Raw genomic sequence first — 18,624 nt, 5'->3', positions numbered from 1 at the left:
GCTGGGGGGTGAGTGAGACAAGTTCCTTCCTTCTCTTCAAGCAGACGTTCAGAGCTGAAGGAGCTGCAGCAGTGTGTCGTGACCTCCTTGCAAAAGCTCGGTCCCTTTACTTGAGCTTTTTGCCCCACAGAGCTCATTGGGAATCTGCTTTGGATGCTCCTGCCACCGGCTTTTTGGAGCGGTCCCCATCTGGCTAATGCAGTGCGTCCTTTTGTCTTTCCCCAGGTGACTGGCAAGATGGATGAGAACCAGTTTGTTGCTGTGACCAGCACAAACGCAGCTAAAATCTTCAACCTGTACCCACGGAAGGGCCGTATCGCAGTGGGCTCCGACGCTGATTTGGTTATCTGGGATCCTGACAGCGTCAAGACAATCTCTGCCAAGACTCATAACATAGTAAGGATGTTTTTTATGATATGAGCTCTGCTGCTCATTTCCTCCTGTCTTCCTTTAGACTATGCTGACAAGAACCAGAGCTCGTGACAACTGAGGGTTGTTTTTTTCCCCATGCCCCAAGCCCTGTCTGGTCTTACACCCAGCACAGCTCAGTTCTGTGCGCAGATGGAGAGGTGACTGAGCCCACAGCTGCAATCACATGAACACCCAGATATTTCCCTCGGAGCAAAGAGCTTGTTGGCTCTTTCTGACCGTCAGACGTGCGGATCTGAGCACACAGAGAGCTCTTCAAATCTCTTAAAATGCCAAGAGGCCTCCTATCACGACGTGTCATTTATGACCTTTTGGCTGCCTAGCAGTGGGAATGGGACTGCTCCTTTTCTCCTTGCAGTTAGTGCAGCGTGCCAGCTCCTGGCCACCTCAGCTGCAGATTTGATCCAGGTCAGTGAGTCTGAGTAGATTTACACCACGTACTGATCCGGCTCTGATTGCTCCAGGCCTCTGGCAGTGTTCAGGCTTTGCTGCAGATGTCCTGCCCCCTGGCAGTGGTGAGGAGCAGGATTAGTTGCGTGATGGAGGCCCAGAAGTTGGTGAGTACCCACCAGGAGAAGGGAGGTGGAGAAATACCTACTGCAGGCACTGTGAGCTGGCTGAATCCACAGCGGTCTGTGCGTGGAGTCAGACAGGATGTTACTGATTGGCACAGGGCAGCTCCCACACTAATCAGACCCTTTTTCTTTTATGGCTTTGTGGCAGAACCATTAGAGGCACTGTTTGCCTGTGGTCCCCAGCAGCGTCCCAGCCCTTACACCTGGCTCCTCCAGCAAAAATCTTTCCCACCCTGTGCAAAATGGCAGAAAGGTCCCAGCACAAAGGGGTGCTGGGAGCCTCCCTGTGCCATTCCAGCACTGTCTCAGAGAAAGCAACCTCTGTTTGCATTTGTTGACAACTTGTTTCATTGCTGGCGATGAACCTATGGAATGTTTCCCTGGAAAAAACTCCTTGTTCTGTTTTCCATGAATGCTCTCATTCACTCTGGAGCTGAAGGAGCAAAATTTTCTTCCACACTTTGGATCCCTGGGCACATTCACAAAGGAACTTTTTTTTTTTTAAAGGTTTGGTTCTCTTCCCTGTGACTTAACTCTGTGTCAGAATTGGTCACAGATGGCCTGGATTCATCCTGCCCCTGCTTAGACTTTGAGCAGAGGCATCCAGACTCAGGTCTGGCTGCTTTAATCACCTTAGAGGTGCTTCTAGCTTCTTCACCTCCAGTCTGGAAAGGAATGGCTTGCTTGTTAGCAGAGGGAGCTGAATTGTTTGCTGTTAGGTGCTGAATTTAGTGTCCAAACCTGGGTTTGTGCTTACGGGAGCTGACCAGCTCGAAGAGCTGGAAGTAGCTTGCTGGATTCAATGTTTGACAGCTGTTGCCATTTAATGGCTGTTGATTTTAGCAAATGAATTGGACTGTTGAAAATTTCCTAACACAAATTTCAGAGACCTAATCTTTTGTGGAGATGCCCCAGTACAGTCAGGTTTGACTGTGTGCCACCTCCACGTTTTGCCATAGGTCTCAGAGCTAGGCTGAAGGGCGGCCGGATCCACCCTGGAGTCACTGCTCAGAAAGGGTTTTAGGCTAAAGACTGCAATCCCGCTGGGACTCCTGCAAGTTCAGACGTGGTGCCAAGACTGGGGAGGATGAAGGGCTCTCTTTCAAGTGGTTTGTTAGAGCTCGAAGGGCTGTTGAACAAGCAGCAACTTTTTTTCTTACAGGTCCAGCTTTTCACCTCTTCACCTCTCATTGCATTGCCTGTCAGAGCTGGCATTGCACCTGTTGGGGTGTTTCTGTGTGTCTCACACTGCACACCAGCCCTGTATCAGAGAAGAAATCATTACATGGGATGCCCAGAGAGTCAAGGCATCCTCCTTTGATCAAGAATAAAACAAAAGGCCCTTTGAAAGGCAGGGCAAGCGGTTGCTGCGACACAGGGCTCCATGCTGATTATGTGGCAGCAGATGATTGTAACATTTTTAAATGCTAGAGCAACATGCAAACATTTTCCAAGAATTCACACCGCTGTTGCCACTGTCTGGCAAGGAAACATGAGGAGCTAGGGAGGGAGACGGTGTTGTTCTTGGAACAGCCTAATTCATAAGTTTCTAACCAAGCCTCCTCCTTTGCCACCACAATTTTTTTCTTGCTGGACCCGGTTTGCTGTCGGTTTAACCGCCATTCTAGCTAACTGTAAATCTGCAGCCAGGCCTACCCATACTTATAACACACTCCAAGATCAAACTCTGTCATTAACTCAGTAAAAAAGCCCTGGGTTTGTCTCGGAGCTGATCACCAGAGTACGAGTCCCCAAATAACATGGTTGGAGTGCATCTCGTTCCAGGATGTTCCTGGGTGGGACATTTACCCGCCATTCCTTTAAAACTTGCCTTTTTTTCCATGGTGTGATGTTTCAAATCCTATTAATCGAGGATGAGCAATCCCGTTAGAGTAAAACAAGGTTGCCCTGGTCCCTGACCCATCAGCAAAACGCTTTTTTGAAATACATTTTTTTAAAAATTACCATAATTTTTCATATGAAACCCAGATAAAACTTTATTTGACTCTTCAATCCCATGCAGCTCAGGAAGGATAGGTGCCTAAATCCATTTTGATGGGTACACTTCAAAGTATTTGCATTTGAAACTGGATTTTCTCTGTAAGAATCTTCACAAAGAACATCGTGCATGAGTAAATCCTCAATAACTTTAAACACTATCAGGTTTGCTTCCATCTGTCCTCGAAACCTGGGGAATTAGCATGGCTGGGGATGGTTAGTTAAAACATGGCAGGCTTTGCTGGCACGAATTTGCATCACGTTGTCTTTTTGTCTGTTCCAGTCTCTGGAGTACAATATCTTTGAAGGCATGGAGTGCCGTGGGTCGCCTCTGGTGGTTATCAGCCAGGGGAAGATCGTGCTGGAGGACGGGAATCTCCACGTAACCGAGGGCTCCGGGCGGTATATCCCCAGGAAACCTTTCCCTGACTTCGTTTACAAGCGCATCAAAGCAAGGAGCAGGGTGAGTAGAAGTGGCTGGGTGCACATTTGTTGTCTCTCTGCAACCCCTGAGTTCAAGTGGGTGGAAAACAGATGCAATCCCCTGGCTCGCTGAATACACACACTTCGGCACCAGAAAATGTTCCCTGGATAGGAGCCACATTTATCTCATTCCTCTTTCATTTTTGCTATTTGCTTGAGTCATGACAGGAGTATGCTTTGTCTTCAGCTTGGATTTGCTGCAGATTTTATCCTTCTGCTCCATAATTGTGCTCCGTCTTGGTGGCACCTGGACAGAGTGAGAACTGTCTGGTTTAGACATGAGTCAATCTGCAGATAGCCCAGCAGACTTCTCCTCCTACAGAAGCACCAAGAGAACTTACTGATAGCAGTTCTACATCAAACCTTTCAGCAACAGCTTAGAACTCTCATTTATTGTTAACGATACATTATGCTGCTTTCCCTTCTGTCAGATGCTCTTGTCTGGTGACTGGTGAGTCAGAGGCACAGCCCACTGCCTGGATAGAAGTGGGAATGTTTCTATTTTTAAGAGGCTAAAATTGTTGGAAGAGTGTTTTGGTAAAATACACCCAATCAAAACAGAAACCGCGTTTTGAAATGCCTTTAGTTGGTAAAAAGATGAGAGAGAAGATGATGCTGAGCTCGGTTGCAATTTAGCTGCAGAGGATTTAAGAAGTTTATTTCCAGATGAAGTCAGATTTCTGAGGAGAAGGAGGTTTCGATGTCTGAGCTGTTGCCCTCTCCTGGACAAAACCAGAGCTGTTCCAGTTCTGCTGACCGTCGGTAGCCTGCACGTCCCTTGCAACTGATCTTTCCTTAATTGTTCTCCTGAGGAAATTACAAGTTATCAGTGTTACAAACACAAATAATTTAGCACTGCAGAGAACAGCTCTGTGATTTCTGTCGTGTTCTGGCCTCCTGCAGAACTGTGTCTCTGACCTATAAATCCAATTGGGCAGCATCTCAACTGGAATAATTGCATTTAACCCAATCTAAAGCTCTGAAGCCAGAGACGTGAGGCCAGCCTGATTTCTGTTTGCGCAGCCTTGGCTCTGGATCAGCATCATTTCCCTTTTGGGGTGTGAGTAATAAGTTTCATTTGAGAGTTGTTGGGAGCCTTTAATACAGCAACAGGTAGGCTGAGATCATTAAAGGCAAGAAGTGGTGGTGCAGGGGAAGAGCTGGGGCTGTCTGTAGGCTGCAAACACCCCTGAGCTGGGGCCACAACAGTCCCAAACATCTTTTATTTTAGCCACACTGCTTAAGAGGCCGGCTACCACCCAGGGTCCAGCCCAGAGGAGGTTTTGTGTGCTTTCAAATCCTCTTGCTAAAGACGAATATTGAAATTTGTGTGTCTTTGGCTTAGCAGCAGCAGGCCAGCTGTCTAGGTCTGTTTTGAAGGCTGTTTTCACCCTGAAGGCTTCCCTGCTTCTGTGTGTTGCAGCTGGCTGAGCTGCGGGGTGTGCCTCGAGGCCTCTACGACGGGCCCGTCTGCGAAGTATCGGTGACGCCGAAGACTGTCACACCGGCGTCTTCAGCTAAGACATCTCCTGCCAAACAGCAGGCCCCACCCGTGAGGAACCTGCACCAGTCTGGGTTCAGCTTGTCTGGTACGTACTTGTGCGGGGCTGAAGTGTAGTGTCTCCAAACCGTGTCTTGTTTATGCTCCCCTGCTCTGAATTCTGCTGGAGCTGGAAGGTGATGAGAGCTCGTGGGGTGTTCTTAGCTTGGAGGTTTTTCCTTTAGAAAGGAAGAACAGCGTAGGAGCTGTCACGGAGTCCTGCTTATTTTCAGGCCGTGTCATGAACCCTGAGTTCCCCCATTGCTCGGTCCTCAACCGGGCGTCTGAGCAGGGCAGATTGCAGCAACACCAGTGGAACTTTGCCAGCTGAGCCCAGCTGCAGCCGTGGTATGCAGCAGATTCATTTCACAGCGTGCCATTTCCCTGCAGCGAGGGTGGAGCGGTGCGGATGGGCTCAGCAGCTACTGCTGGCACAAGGAGCTGAGCCAGGACAACTGGAATCAGCAAACCGAGTGTGGCAGGGCGAGGCTCTGAGCAAAAAGCAGGGCTGGAAATGTGTGAAGAAAACAGCAAAAGGCTCGCTGAGGGAAAACTGTTGATGTGTAGAGGACGGCGTGCCTGTGTTCACTGCCCAGCGGGCCTGACATCGCTTTCTCTCTCCCGCAGGCGCACAGATCGACGACAACATCCCACGCCGCACGACTCAGCGCATCGTGGCACCGCCCGGCGGACGTGCCAACATCACCAGCTTGGGCTAAGGACCCCTTCTGCGCCCGCCTAGCGGACCAGGGGAGGGGACGGGGGCACCTGGAGACCCTTTTTGATTCTTTTAGAGCCTGTGACAGTTACTGCGGGCAACCAGTGAGGGGGGGCTGAAGTAAGGCGCCTCTTTCAGTCCCCTCAGATTCCCTCCTCATCTTCACCAACCCCTCTCACTTCCCCATCAGCCCCTACACATTTAAAGAAACAAACCCTGTTTTGACACCTCTGACATGCAAAAGTAAATGTAAAGAGGTTGTTTGAGATATGTGGCCTCAGTCCCATTCAGCATCTTTCTTTTAATGAAGGAAGGATAAAGTGAATTTCCCGGGAGCTGCCTTTAAGACACAGAAAAAAAAGGAATAAATAAATGTAAAAAAATAGCTTTTTTTTTTTTTTTTTTTTTTTCCAATGTCAAGCAGAAGAGTAGTTCAAGGGTTTTAAACTGGATATTCTTTAGGGTTCTGTATTCCAGCAGAATAGCTAGGCGAGCACGGAGGGGCACGAGTCTCAGCAAGTAACCTTTCCCCACCGCCGCCTTCAGGTCCCTGAGTAGCTGTCTGCTGCCAAGAGAGAGAAACAGGACCCAGCACTAGGAACACGCATCGCACCCTGCCATCGGGTGAGCTAGAATTGTTGGGGACTTTTCGTTCTGTTTAGTTTTATTATTTTTTTCCTTTTTATTTTCCTTCTGGATTTTGCTGCAAGTTAGGTCCTTGAGGATTTTTTTTTGTTTTGTTTTTAACATCTGTGTATGTTTTTAAAATGTTTGTATCATTGTGTTTACGAAGCCTTATCTCCAAACTGGGCATCTCCCAGTTCTCCCCGGTCCTTCCCAAGTCTCATTCGAGTTACAGCCCCCGCCAATGTCACTGCCACCCTGGTACTTCAGGTGTCCCCAGGTTCCGTTCCAGCTAATGCTTGCCACTTAGCTGCAATAGGAGGTCGCGAAGCAGGTTCATAAGCTATGATCTTCACTTCAGTATACTGGGCCTTGAGCTGGTGCAAACAACAGGGCTAGATGCCGGCTGAGGAGCTGGGACAGTCTCTTTGAGGAGCTTTGAGCAGTTCTTAGCCTTTTGGTCCTGGAGGTGGCCATCAATGAGCAGGGGGCCACAGGCAAAGAGCAAGACTTTGCCTGGGAGATTTCTGGAGCAGCCACGTCCCCTTTCCTGGCCATCTAGGAGTGGTTATTTAAAACTTTACAAGAGCTTATCTTTAGCTCTCGTCGAACGGCCGGGCGGGTGAGCGCATGCCTGAGCATCCGTGGCAATTCCAATTAGAGTCCAGATGCCCAGCTGTTGTAACTGGGAGCCTCGGAGCAGCTCAGTGGGTCAACAGCAGCTGAGAATCTCTCATCCACGGTGCAAATTTCACAGCCCCTCATTCCTTCAGGAATCTGCATTTGTGTAAATATTCACACGAAGGCCTGGGCGTTCCTCGGACGCCTGCTGCCTCAGGTTTTTGAAACCATAGGGTGAGAGCGGTCCTGGAATGAATTCAGGTGCTGCAGCTTCTGCAGCAGTCAGCGGGATCTGGGCACTTAAATATTTTCCAGGTCTGAAGGTCTTTTAGTATTGGAGGCTCACGTTTTCAGGACATGGAGAATAAATCTGCACCATTAGAGTCCCACGTACACTTAGCTGCAGGGCTTGACGGCCCCGAGGCCTCGGGCTGTCTCTTAGCACAGAGAGCTTTTCCACCCACAGTTACCACAGCATTACCTCCACTGTCTGTACGCCCTGGCACTTGGCTGCATCTTCTGCTTTCTCTTCTGTTTGTACTTCACCACGTACATTGACCTTGTTTTGCCGTATTTGTGAGTATTTTCTTAAATGGTGTTTACAGGTTCTTTTAAGGAAAAACGATGTATATGAAGGCTTTTAAGAAGCAACTACCAAATTTGTGGTTATGAAGTATCAATGCTGGGATTTTCAAAGGATCTGGAAGCTCTGTAGGTACCCAAATGCTCCCAGCTTCAGCACCTGATCCCTTTAGGCCCCTTTGAACATGAAAGTTAGGAAAAACATTGCCATCCTCATCCATGCATTTAGGTTTAACTCCTGGCTGTTTAGTTTTGCATAAAAGAGTTTGCACTTTGTTTGTGAAGTAATCCGTGAACGTAATATATATTGCAGCTATTTTCATTTTATTTTCACCTGTATGTTAAAATCAATTTGAACGAGTTGGGGAGAAAAAAAAAAGAAATGCAGATCCGTTTCAATTCTACGAAACACTTGCGGCTCTTCAGTATTCACTTAAGTCTTCCTTTTTTTTCCTTCACTGACTCATGATGACTTTTTAGTTTTAATTTGTTCTTCAAAAGGAAAAAAAAAATCACAAAAAAAGATTTTTGCAGGCTATGTAAGCATGTTTTTTCCTGTGAGAGCTCGTCCGCTTTGTGTCTGTTTAATGAATGTCATATGTAAATGCTTAAAGAAAAAAGACGATGACTTAATTAATTAACCGCAGTGACTTGAAGCTCTAAAAATAAAAAAAAAAAGAAGTAGGATTTAATACTAGCTGGATTTAACCCTTGGATTTGTGATTGTGAACCATGAGTGGAGGAGCTGTAAGTGCTAAAGCTGATCATGTGTGTAGACAAAAAGAAGTACTGATATTTGCCCATTGTCTCAATGGCAAAAAAAAAACCACCCCAACCCCAAGTCTTGTGTTTTATTCCTTAAGAACTCTGTGTTATATTACCATGGGAACTCCTAATAAAGACAAAATGTTGTTGTTTCACTAGGTGTCTCAAGGCGATACGTGTTGTGTGTAACCGCATACCTTGGCTGGTGCCTTCAACAGATAAAAGCAGCCTGGGCTCTCAGATCACTGCTAACGTAGGCTGATGATAGTCCTGTGTAGGAGTGAGCTATACAGTAGCAGAGCTGAAGGTAAGGCTCCACGGTTCCTTGGAAGATGATGATAGTGAAGAGGAATTGATGGTCCGTGGTGTAGTTTCCTTTTGAGGAGAGAGAGACCAAGCCTCTTCTCAGGGAAGCTTTTTCCTTAAGGCAGCGTTTGGCAAAGCAGACACATTTGCCTGAAAGCTCCCGGCTCTACCTTGTGTGGTTAAGCAGAGATCACTGATGAAAGGCACGCAAAAGAAGCTAAAACTATTGGCACAGTCCTCAGCCCTCCAATGTGTTTCTACTCGAACCCTCGTAACAGCGATGGAGGCGGGGAGGGAAAGTAGGGCCTCAAATGGAAGCCACACACAGCTAACTGAATGGGGAGTGTGAGAGCTGGCTGGAAAAACGCCAGTGACACTTCCAGTGGTAGTGGTTGGGTTTTACAGTGTCGGAGAGCTGCTGGGATGGAGAGCTCCCTCGTGGGAAGGTCTCAGAACCAGCCAACGTCACGACCAGCTGCTCACGCCATCGGTTGCTGCATCCATGCATCCACAAGGACAACCCCCTCGGTGGTCTTCCCCCGAATCTGAGCACGGCTGGAGCCTACAGCCAAATGTTTAAATGCTCTGTAAATGCAATTAGTTTTCTCCACACAGCTTTAAACCTGGTAGTTTAGTCCAGTGCAAAGTTTTAAGAGGGTTTTAATTTGATCTGCTCAGAAGGGGACGGTAGCTTTTCAATTTTCCTCTGGGAAGAGGAACTGTGGATTAAGTCCTCACTAGAAAATTGCATCGAGTGCAGCGATGGCCTCTGCAGCACCGTGGGACAGCTGAGGCAGGCTGAGCTCAAGGTTTATGCATTTGAGTTATGGATGTTGATGAACGTAGGATTTTTACCAAGTTTTGCCAAATTTGAAGGACACCCATCAGCCGGCCAACAAGTGGAACAAACTTTTGGTTGGTATTTAATGAGAAACACTCGGCAGCGGTCATCCACTAATAAAATACTTGGATTAGCGTGGGGATCCTGACTCTGTTACCAATGACAAGCAATTATTGAACTCCTTAGACGTTAGCAATAACACAAATGGGATAGAGCAGGGTTGGTGAGTAGCTGTGTGCAAGGTGTATTAGCTTGTCCCAGTGATAATATCACAACAGTAGGCACATGCAAGGCTAAAGCACTGATGTTTAGTTAACACACATCTGTGGAGCTTCCATTTGTTTTTATTCTATCATTATTTCTTCCTCCAGACTCGAGTGGAAGAAAGAAACTTCTTCCCCAGGAAGTCAGTTCCAGGGACCCAGTGAGCCTATGATTGAGCAGGACTTAGTGCAAGAGCAGCAGCATCAGAACAGGAAAAAAATCGACTGAAATGTAGAGGTTTTGAGGTCAGGAAGAAGCAATCAACAGCCAGATCTTAACATGTTCTGAGGAGCAGAGCAGTCAGACATCACAGAGAGAGATTCAGGTCAGTGGGGCCGTGCTGCTTTGCTGCTGCAGAAGAGCAGAGGAAGAGCTGTATTTCATCAACTCGTTAATCCAGGTAATTCCTTATGCTGGCAGCACTGAGATCCAGCTCATTAGGTATGCACTAATTTGGTTCCTTGCAGGCCTCCCATTGACTGGTCTGCAGCCGTGTGCGTAGGACCAAATATAGGGCTAATCTGAGCTTAAAGTTGGTACAGAATTAGTGGCTAACAGCAGAAGAAAGGAAGTGGAAGATGAATTTAACTTAGTGACCTGGAAAAGTAGCTGTCAGCTAGCGAGGAGAGATGGGTTATCAGAGCTGAGGACACTGGGCCTTGGTTTATTGCTTAGTGGAAGGGTGGCTGGGAGCAGGAATCATCACCAGCCCTTGCACCTAAACTGTCCTGCTTCAGCGTGTACCAGGACCTGCCACAGGATTTTCCAAACCAAAGCTGCTGTGACCTAGGGCTCTTTTATATCCACACACATATATAGAAGCACATCCGCGTGCTGCTCTCTGACTGAACCAGTTTTGCAGCAGACAAGGTTAATTTGCGCTATTTTGTATTTCCTGCAGGCTAAAAGCAGTGTTTCTGCAGCTTAATACCTTCCACCACAGTAATTGGAGGTGTCTGAGTGCATAAGCCCCGGGGCTCTTTGGCACTGGAGCTCCTGACAGCAGTCTCAGTCTCATGTCCCTAACTAAGGTACTATTTATGACTCTAGGTAGCTTTTCCAGGACAAAAATAATTAACACTAAGTTTAATTCACTTAAATTTCCCACGATTTTTATGACTTTTTAAACATTTTAAAAATTAAAGTAAACCTGCTTGTTCCCCACTGGTGCAGGCTGTAGGGTGGGAACTGGTTTTCTCTTTTTTTTAACACGAAAGGTGACAGTTTAGCTCGTTACCATTAGGTGGCAGCAGGACACGTAAAAATGAAAATGTCAAACTCCCCAGAGGCACATGGATCATTTTAAGAATGATGGAGGATGTAATAAATGTAGAGCATGCACAAGGCTTGTGATTACTGTGACACAGAGATGACATATTCATATATCCTCCTATCCTCTCTATTATATTATCAGATAGCATTTCCATGTTAAAGGGATATGAATGTATTCTCAGGACATCCTCCTGTAATAAAATACAGAGTGAGCCATAAACATTAGCTATTAATTTAGTTACAAAACAAACAAAAACAACAGCCTTTTTTTTTTTTTTTTAAACAGACACTGTCTTTTCTTTACAAAACTGTGGTATCCAAAACCAGAGATAAGGTAGATTTGACGAGATGGCAGGATTTTCCTTCCCGTGGAATGGTTCTGTTTCTTCCTGGCCATTTCCTGCCCTTCTTCTATGGCTAACAGAGTTTGTTTATTTTTTTATTTTTTGATTTTGGCTTCATGCAGTTGTTCCCTGCAAAAAAAACCACTCCTGGTGTGGAAGGAGTAAGAGGGAAAGTATGAGCAATTGTTTGGTTTATCATGTTAGTTGTCCCACTCATTTCTCATTGAGAAAAAAAGCCCTACTGATTCCTCTTTCTGACCTGAAAAATATGCAGAATTTTGCTCTGTGTTGTTTTTACCAGTAGCAGAAAAAACACTCCCTTTCCCCAAGAAAACAGAACAAAAACACCAGCCAGAGAAAAACAAACTCTTTCTTGAAAATAAGCAAAACTAATTCTGTTCCAGGCTAAGCTGTGCCACTGCCTCTTTCCAAGAGCTAGCTGCTGGCTTACATCTGCAAGGGAATCATTTCCCTCTTCCCTATTGCTCCTCCAGTTCCTCTTTCTTCTTGTGAAAGTGCAAGCTTTGCCAGTTGACTGCTCTGCAGTCAGAGGAAAATATCTGCTTTTCTCCCACAAAGCAGGCCAGAGAAGTCACCTTTTGTTCACTGCTGGCTTGTGACGGACTTGTAGCCTTGGCACTCTCACTGTGGATTTACCACTGGGTTCCTGAGTGTGGGGTTCTTTCCACAAGCTTTTTTTTCAGCTATTAACCAGTCAGACTTGGCAAATACCTTAGCATGAGTCTGTCAGTGCTGGCTTGCAAAGCCTCAAATGGCAGAAAATCCTTTGCTCCTTTACTCCACGGACTAACCATCTTCATGGTTAATTTTCTCCCTGTTTCTGATGTGAATTGGCCTGCCTTGCATTTCTCTCCAGCAGTTCCTATAACATCTTCCTGCAGGAGAATAAAGATCCCTCTAAGGCCTACATGGGCCTGTGCTTTGGGGTCACTGTTTGACACCGGGTGGCTCAGCAGCAGAGCTGAAAGTGGGGCTCTGGCTGCTTTCCACTCCTCATCCCACCACGACCTGCAGCAGAGATGCAACATGCCCTGCTGGGTGATGCGAGCAATAGATCTGTAACCAAAATCACACAGAATTATTTTATTTATAAGCCTAACTGGCCTAATGTGTGCTGATGAAGGTTGCGCTGCCTTCCCCTTGCTGACCCTTTGCTATTCATCTTCCTGAGTTACAGTCACGCCAGAGCGAATTGCTGGAAGGCTGTATCACTAATAATAAGCTCATAACACCATCTAAAACTGCAAAGATCTGACCAATGAGCCTGCCTTCTTCAGGTTTTGGCTATGGATTTCTGTTGTGGCTATTTGTAGGTGCACAGAGAAAACGAAGAACCTCATTTTGCCATGGACCTGCTCACTTTTCCCATGTAACCTGGGAGTCCAAGAGCATAACATTAAACCAATTGCACTGAGTTATTAGGATCACAATATAGAGGATGACACGAAATTCATACTTCTGTGGGCAGTTGAGGACATTTATATTTAATAGCTGTTATGCAAAACATTGCTAAGATGCAAAATAGTGCAAATGCAAGAATAAACGCAGTAGGTCGGAGAGCTGTGTTAACTAGACAGCTTTGTCAAGTGATAACCTGTTCTGCCTTCTGAATTTCAGTTCCGAAACATAACCATCCTATTTTCTGCTTTTATTTCATTTATTTCAGAGACAAGCATTGATAAACCTTCCTGAGCTCACACGCTTAGATTCCAGTTTCATTCCTGCTTGTGTGACAGCCACGGCTTTCTCCATCAGCCCCTAAAATACCCAGCAGCAAGCAGAGCACGCAGCTGCAGTGCAGTCTCGTTTATTAAAGGTTAGGTGATGTGGCAATGAGGTGTGACTACCACAACTATTCAAATAATAGAGAGAACGAGCCCACTTGCTACCTTACAAAATTACATGGTAGTTTTATGGAAAATGATTAGTTAGACTGCTAACCAATCTCTTATTTTCTATAATTATGAGTCCTATTGTAAGTCCAAAAAGAAAATCCCTATTCCAGAGGCTTTTAAAGCTACTGAGCATTTGTGCCTTTCTTCTGAAGAGGAGCAGTTCCACAAGAGGGCATCAGATACACGCTTTTAGACTGCATTTCTCTCCCTTAATGACATCAACTGAGCAGAAAAATGCACTGCTTTATTTATGTGCGTACCTGTGGCTTTCTCTTCCTATAAGACAGAGGCAGAGAGCAAGGGAGATGTTTGGAGGTGGATGTCACCGTGGTGCAGTGTTGCACGTCTGGGACAGGGAGAAGAAGTCTGCTGCCAACACAAACAGGAATTAGGGACTGGGCTGGGACTAGATGGCATTCAGACATCACAGCTCATCAGCTACACGCAGGTTGTTGGCTCCAAAAGCTTGCCACTTCCCAGAGATTTTGGGCAGTATTGTTAAGAGCAGGATCCTCGTGAGGTTAGATGTGGCCTTCCCTTCTGAGCCATTTCATGTTGCCTCTTGGTCAAAGAGAAACGTGAAACCTCAGAGGACTCTGAGCTGAGCATGTCAGGGCTGGGACCCAAATCATCTGTGGGTTGACCAGAGCTGTACAGGAGCCCCTGTGGTTTACTCCTCTTTTCTCTCCTCCCCTCCCTAATGCTTGTCTGTTGACAGAGACCAGGCTTTCCCAGGCTCTGGGCCAGCTCTGTAACGACCTGCCATCCCACATCTTCGCTTCGAGTTGGGTGCATTCTGTCCTTTCCTCTACTAAACTTTCAGCAGCCACACTGCTGAATGCAAAAGACCCTACAGAAGCTTAAGGGGCTCCACTGTGAGCGAGGACTTAGCAGTTGGGTCCAAGTCTCATGAGAGTTTTGTATTTTAAGAAACCCAGTGAAATGACTGTCCCCACTGTGGGACACCAGGGTAGGCAAGGAAATGAGCTCTTCCTGCCTGCTAGCATGGAGACTGGGAGAAATCAGCCTGAATTTTCCATCCTACTGTGAACCTCGCTCCTATAATTAGATCCACAGATTGGGCCCACGTAGCGTCCTGACTGGGAGTGGAAGGTTTCTTCTGCTCAGCTCCAGATGTGGCCCCGGCCTCAGCCAAGGCGAACACTTGGATTAACAGCTCCTACCAGGCAAGGTCACTCCAGACACCACCCCGAGCAGCCACAGCAGTGGTGCAACTGCTTCGCCTGCTTTGTGGGGACCCTTGAGGTCGTGCTCATGCAGATGACATTCTTTCTCCTTCCAGTATGCTAAGGAGGAATCAGTTTGTTTGCAGTAGCCTATTTTTACTGCACCTGAATTCATTAATCCCTCCAAAAATAACGTTGAAGGCATCAGAAAGCACGCTTGCAGCTTGCCATGGGTAGCACCAGGCACCCCCAGCGAGCGCTTTACTGCTGGCACTGACTGAGGGTTTTTTTTTTTGCATGCATGCAAAATCAAACGCCAGAAAAGCAGAAGTGAGTAAACTTTGGCTGAAAAGGGGGAGGGAAGGGACCTTGTTTTCCCTGAGCTACCATTGATTTACTGTGATGAGAGTTTTAATCAAGCCCTTGTACCTTTAAACCATAAGTTAGTAGAGGGGAGCGGGGACAGTCTTTCGGAGGACTTCCTGACATGCTGAGCTTTCAAGCTTATTAATCAAAAACGTGGGATGGGAGGAGGGCTTTTTGGGGCGGGGGGTGAGGGGGGTGAGTTGCAGGCACCACTAAACTGCCAAATAATGTCAGATGGCAGAGAACAATGTGAATTCCCATAGAGCTCTATAAATAACAGCTATAAACGTGCCTCATAAATTACTCAAGGGGTTATTTTCTCCCACCCGCATTCCCTCCCTCACGTTCAAATTCAATTTTATTCATCCGGTTCCTCACCCTGCGCTGCTGCGTGGGAAGCTTGGACCGAAATCTCCAAGTGGCCAGGGCAGGGCCACTGCTGGGTCACTGCAGTGAACATTTCCACTGCCACGGGCACAACCAGCGCTGCGGAGGCTTCCACCTAATGCCAGACCCAGTCCCCATGGGATGTGCGTCCCAAAGGATGCCACACACCCTACAGCCTCTCGTTTTGGCCGCTGCTGAGGGTTTGTACCTGAAATGAAACCTAAACCGTCAGGGACTTGAGGCACATTGTGTCAGGACAGGGGTTGCTTTCTCCCAAACAACGTTTTAGTTTTGTGAAGATCTTGGAGGGAGGGAATATTTCTGGCTCAGGCTGCGCTTTTGAGCAGGAAAGACGGAAAACGCAAGCCACACACAAACAGAAACAATGGAGGGGAAAGGTTGGAAGCAGCATCCCAAAATAACTCGGTGGTTCAGCCAGAAACACAGCGAGCCTGTCTGTGCTAAGAAGTGTTGCTTCAAGAGGCACAAGGCAGCCGAATGGGAGGAGCGTGGTAAGGATGGTAGGTGCTGCGTGTGCCTGTGTGTGTGCACAAAACCTCAGAAAAGGCAATTCCTGGCCACGCGTGCCTGAGCCAAGGTGACCACAGCCGTAGCCCTACGCGGTTTGAAGAGGTTTCTGCATGCACGTAAACATCGCCACGGATAAAAGTGATTAATTGGCAGATTAAAAATCTGACCCCAAAAGGTATTGTTCTCTGTGATGAAAGATGAGCCCGAGCAAGGATTTACAGCCCCGGCGTCTCATTGCCATAGTAGGGCTGTGCTTGCAGGCGAGGTTATTATGGTGAATGTTAATGACAACTGCATCTGGGTAAAAGCCTCTCCATCACCTCTTGCTGTCGATGCCTCTTCCGTAGCTATGGAAATGGCACCTTCTGCTCAGCTGCTGCTTCTGATTAAAATTCAAGTGGAGAGGGACGGGGAGAGAAGAAAAGCCAGGGGACAAACACAGCTGATGAGCCAGGCGGCGTGGAGGAGAGGAAGGGTGCAGTGTTACCTGCTCAGCTTCAGAGGAAGAAAGGGTACTGGGCTTCGTTGCTCTGATGGCTGCAATTTAGAATGAGAGCCACTGTATTTGCCCGGCACAAAATCTGTTTTAAGAAAGAGTCCCTGAAAGGAGTAACTTACACTGTGAGTGCCCCTAGGAATGGAAAAGACCAAGGCAGAGCTCTTTGCCCTGGACATCAGCAGCCTTCTCCCTCGCAGAGCCAGGTAGAGGCTGGGTTTTCTGCCTGTGCTGCTCCCTGTGGGTTTGGCTGCTGATTACGACACTTCAGTAGTTTGGGTCTCTTTTAGCCTGTAAACACATTTGCGAGAACAATAGCAGCTTAATGGCAGATTTCAAAGGTCTGTCATCCATCATCTTCTAACACAGCTTGTGTGGAGCTGTCTCTGCCTTCAACAACTGGAATACGGAAAGGGGCTCCTGCAGGAAGCACAGGAAAAGAAACACAACTGGGCTACCATAAATTTACATTATTATGGCTGTGACACAGTGACAGCACGGGAGCATCCAGCCAAAACTGGGGCTCTATTGTCTGAGGCAAATGCTACTGTGTGGAGCATTAATAACAGAGATAGCCAGAGGAGGTGTGTGACTGCACGCGATGCTCTCAGTGTTAAAGCTGGAGAAGAGGGGCCCAGAGGGACGAAGTCATCTCGGGTTATGCAGAAATCCTGTGGCAAAACGAGTGGAAGAACCGATCTGCTGGGCCTGGGCCAGTGCTGGACTGCTGTGCCATCTCGGAGCTCATCCTCCGAAAGCTTTTAAGGCACAGCAGCTTTCTTTTACGGTTGAAATTCCCCGTAAATATTGAATGATCTGCCTGGTGCCAGCACCGGTCGGTTCCCTGGGTCTGAAAGCAGCACGTGCTACCAGATCTGGGCTATCACTGCCATCCTCCAGCAGTGCATAGTCCCTTGGGGACAGGAGTGCTGTCCCTAAAGGACTGCCTGCCTTCCTTCTATGTCATCTCGGGCAGAGTTTCAGCTCACAGCCACCTGGTTCAACACACGAATTGAAGGTCCGACCTTATTAATTTGCAGATAATAGGATCTGCTGTGCCCTAGCTGCTACGGGGCAACCAGGACTCTCCGTGGGCTAATTCGGGTTAGGATGGATGATGCTGCAGTGCTGAGGCTCTTTACCTCTCAGTGAGGGTAGAAGGTAGAGATGAGAGAGCATCGGGGTTTTCTAGGAGACCCTGCTGAGAGTCCTGGGACCATAAAAGCATCAGTGCAGGATATTGGCCTTTAAAACTGGTTAGAAGCATAAACTCTATTCTGACCTGCCATTTTCCAGTGCAGGGCTGACTGACCCTTAATGGCCAACCCATACCCATCAGGTGTCTCCAGGGAAAGCCCAGGTTTGGCTCTACCTTGTCCTTATGTTTGCAAGGCAAGACGTACCACTTCGCTGTTCCCCCAGGTGCTAGAATCAGTATTTCAGGAAGCACCCTTCATGCTCAAAGCAGGCTTATTTTCCTTTTTGATGTGAACGCAGTGCTGGTAACAACACTAGGAGCTGGGCATATCACAGGATGTCTTCTGACCCTGCAGCCTCACAACTGATGTGCTCCCCGTACCACGAGCTGAGTGATTCTCCAGTCCGTGGAGTGTCTTTAAGGCATTTGCTTGCCATCAGTAGGTTACACCGACACAGATTGTGTGGCCTGTGGGTTCTACCAACTGCTTAGATGTGAAAGGTTTTGTATTGTAACAAGCCTTGGCCCAAAAGACACATGTTCTGATCAATTTAATCTGTATAAATCCTCTTATTTTATTTTAGCAGAGCTGCTCTGGAGTCATATCAACTTCTGATGCCAGTTTTGCTGTGGCTCTTACTGTTTTCACAATGTTCCTGTGTATCCACACTGGGTTTGGAGCTGGGGTTATGAGGTACAAGTCATCCTTGGCAAGAGTCAGAATGAGCTTCATAGGCTGGTAATTGAGATCAGATTCTGGCTTTTAGCATTTCCCCCCTCTGGCTCTGGCGAACCAATTGTGCTGGGAACTTCAGCTAGAACAAATCAGCTCAAAATAATTCTGAACAGTTTGTTTTTTCAGTTAGTGCAGAGAGAGAGAGACATCCCCATGAATAATTATGGATCTTTTCCCTACTAAAATTGTCACTTTCCCTCCTCCAGATTTCCCTGGTCTCCCACATGAGCGCCCAGAACATTACCTGCTGCAGTGGACAGTAACAACTCAGCCAGGCAACATTATCCCTTCCAGAGGGCTGGATCCAAACGGGAGGTGAGCTGGTATCAGTGCCAGTGTAAGAGCTTTTAGCAACAGGACAGGCTGGGGCTACGAAATCAGAACAGGAGCCACGTGCCATAGCAGAGGTGCTGCTGGTAGCTCTTGCAGGAGATGCCTTTTGGGG

General features: G+C 47.3%; 1 protein-coding gene and 1 long non-coding RNA gene across 3 annotated transcripts in view; both read left to right on the top strand.

Annotated features, from left to right (window-relative positions):
* Positions 1-8,490, top strand: part of DPYSL2 (dihydropyrimidinase like 2) — a 51,712-nt gene extending 43,222 nt beyond the window's left edge. For both annotated transcript variants that reach the window (XM_084499415.1, XM_084499416.1), the window contains exons 11-14: positions 226-396; positions 3,286-3,465; positions 4,909-5,074; positions 5,653-8,490. In XM_084499415.1, the coding sequence (XP_084355541.1) occupies positions 226-396; positions 3,286-3,465; positions 4,909-5,074; positions 5,653-5,744 (609 nt within the window). In that variant the 3' untranslated portion in view covers positions 5,745-8,490. The remainder of the gene's footprint in view (positions 1-225; positions 397-3,285; positions 3,466-4,908; positions 5,075-5,652) is intronic.
* Positions 8,491-8,500: 10 nt separating this feature from the next.
* Positions 8,501-18,480, top strand: LOC311424351. The gene is made up of 3 exons (XR_014686067.1): positions 8,501-8,642; positions 9,854-10,146; positions 18,386-18,480. It is a non-coding gene; the product is annotated as an uncharacterized lncRNA (long non-coding RNA).
* The last annotated feature ends 144 nt before the right edge of the window (positions 18,481-18,624 follow it).

Source organism: Aythya ferina, assembly GCF_964211825.1.
Source record: "Aythya ferina genome assembly, chromosome: 27".
Classification (NCBI taxonomy): domain Eukaryota; kingdom Metazoa; phylum Chordata; class Aves; order Anseriformes; family Anatidae; genus Aythya; species Aythya ferina.
The sequence above is the reverse complement of the archived record's forward strand: the minus strand, read 5'-3'. Positions and strand labels throughout refer to the sequence as shown.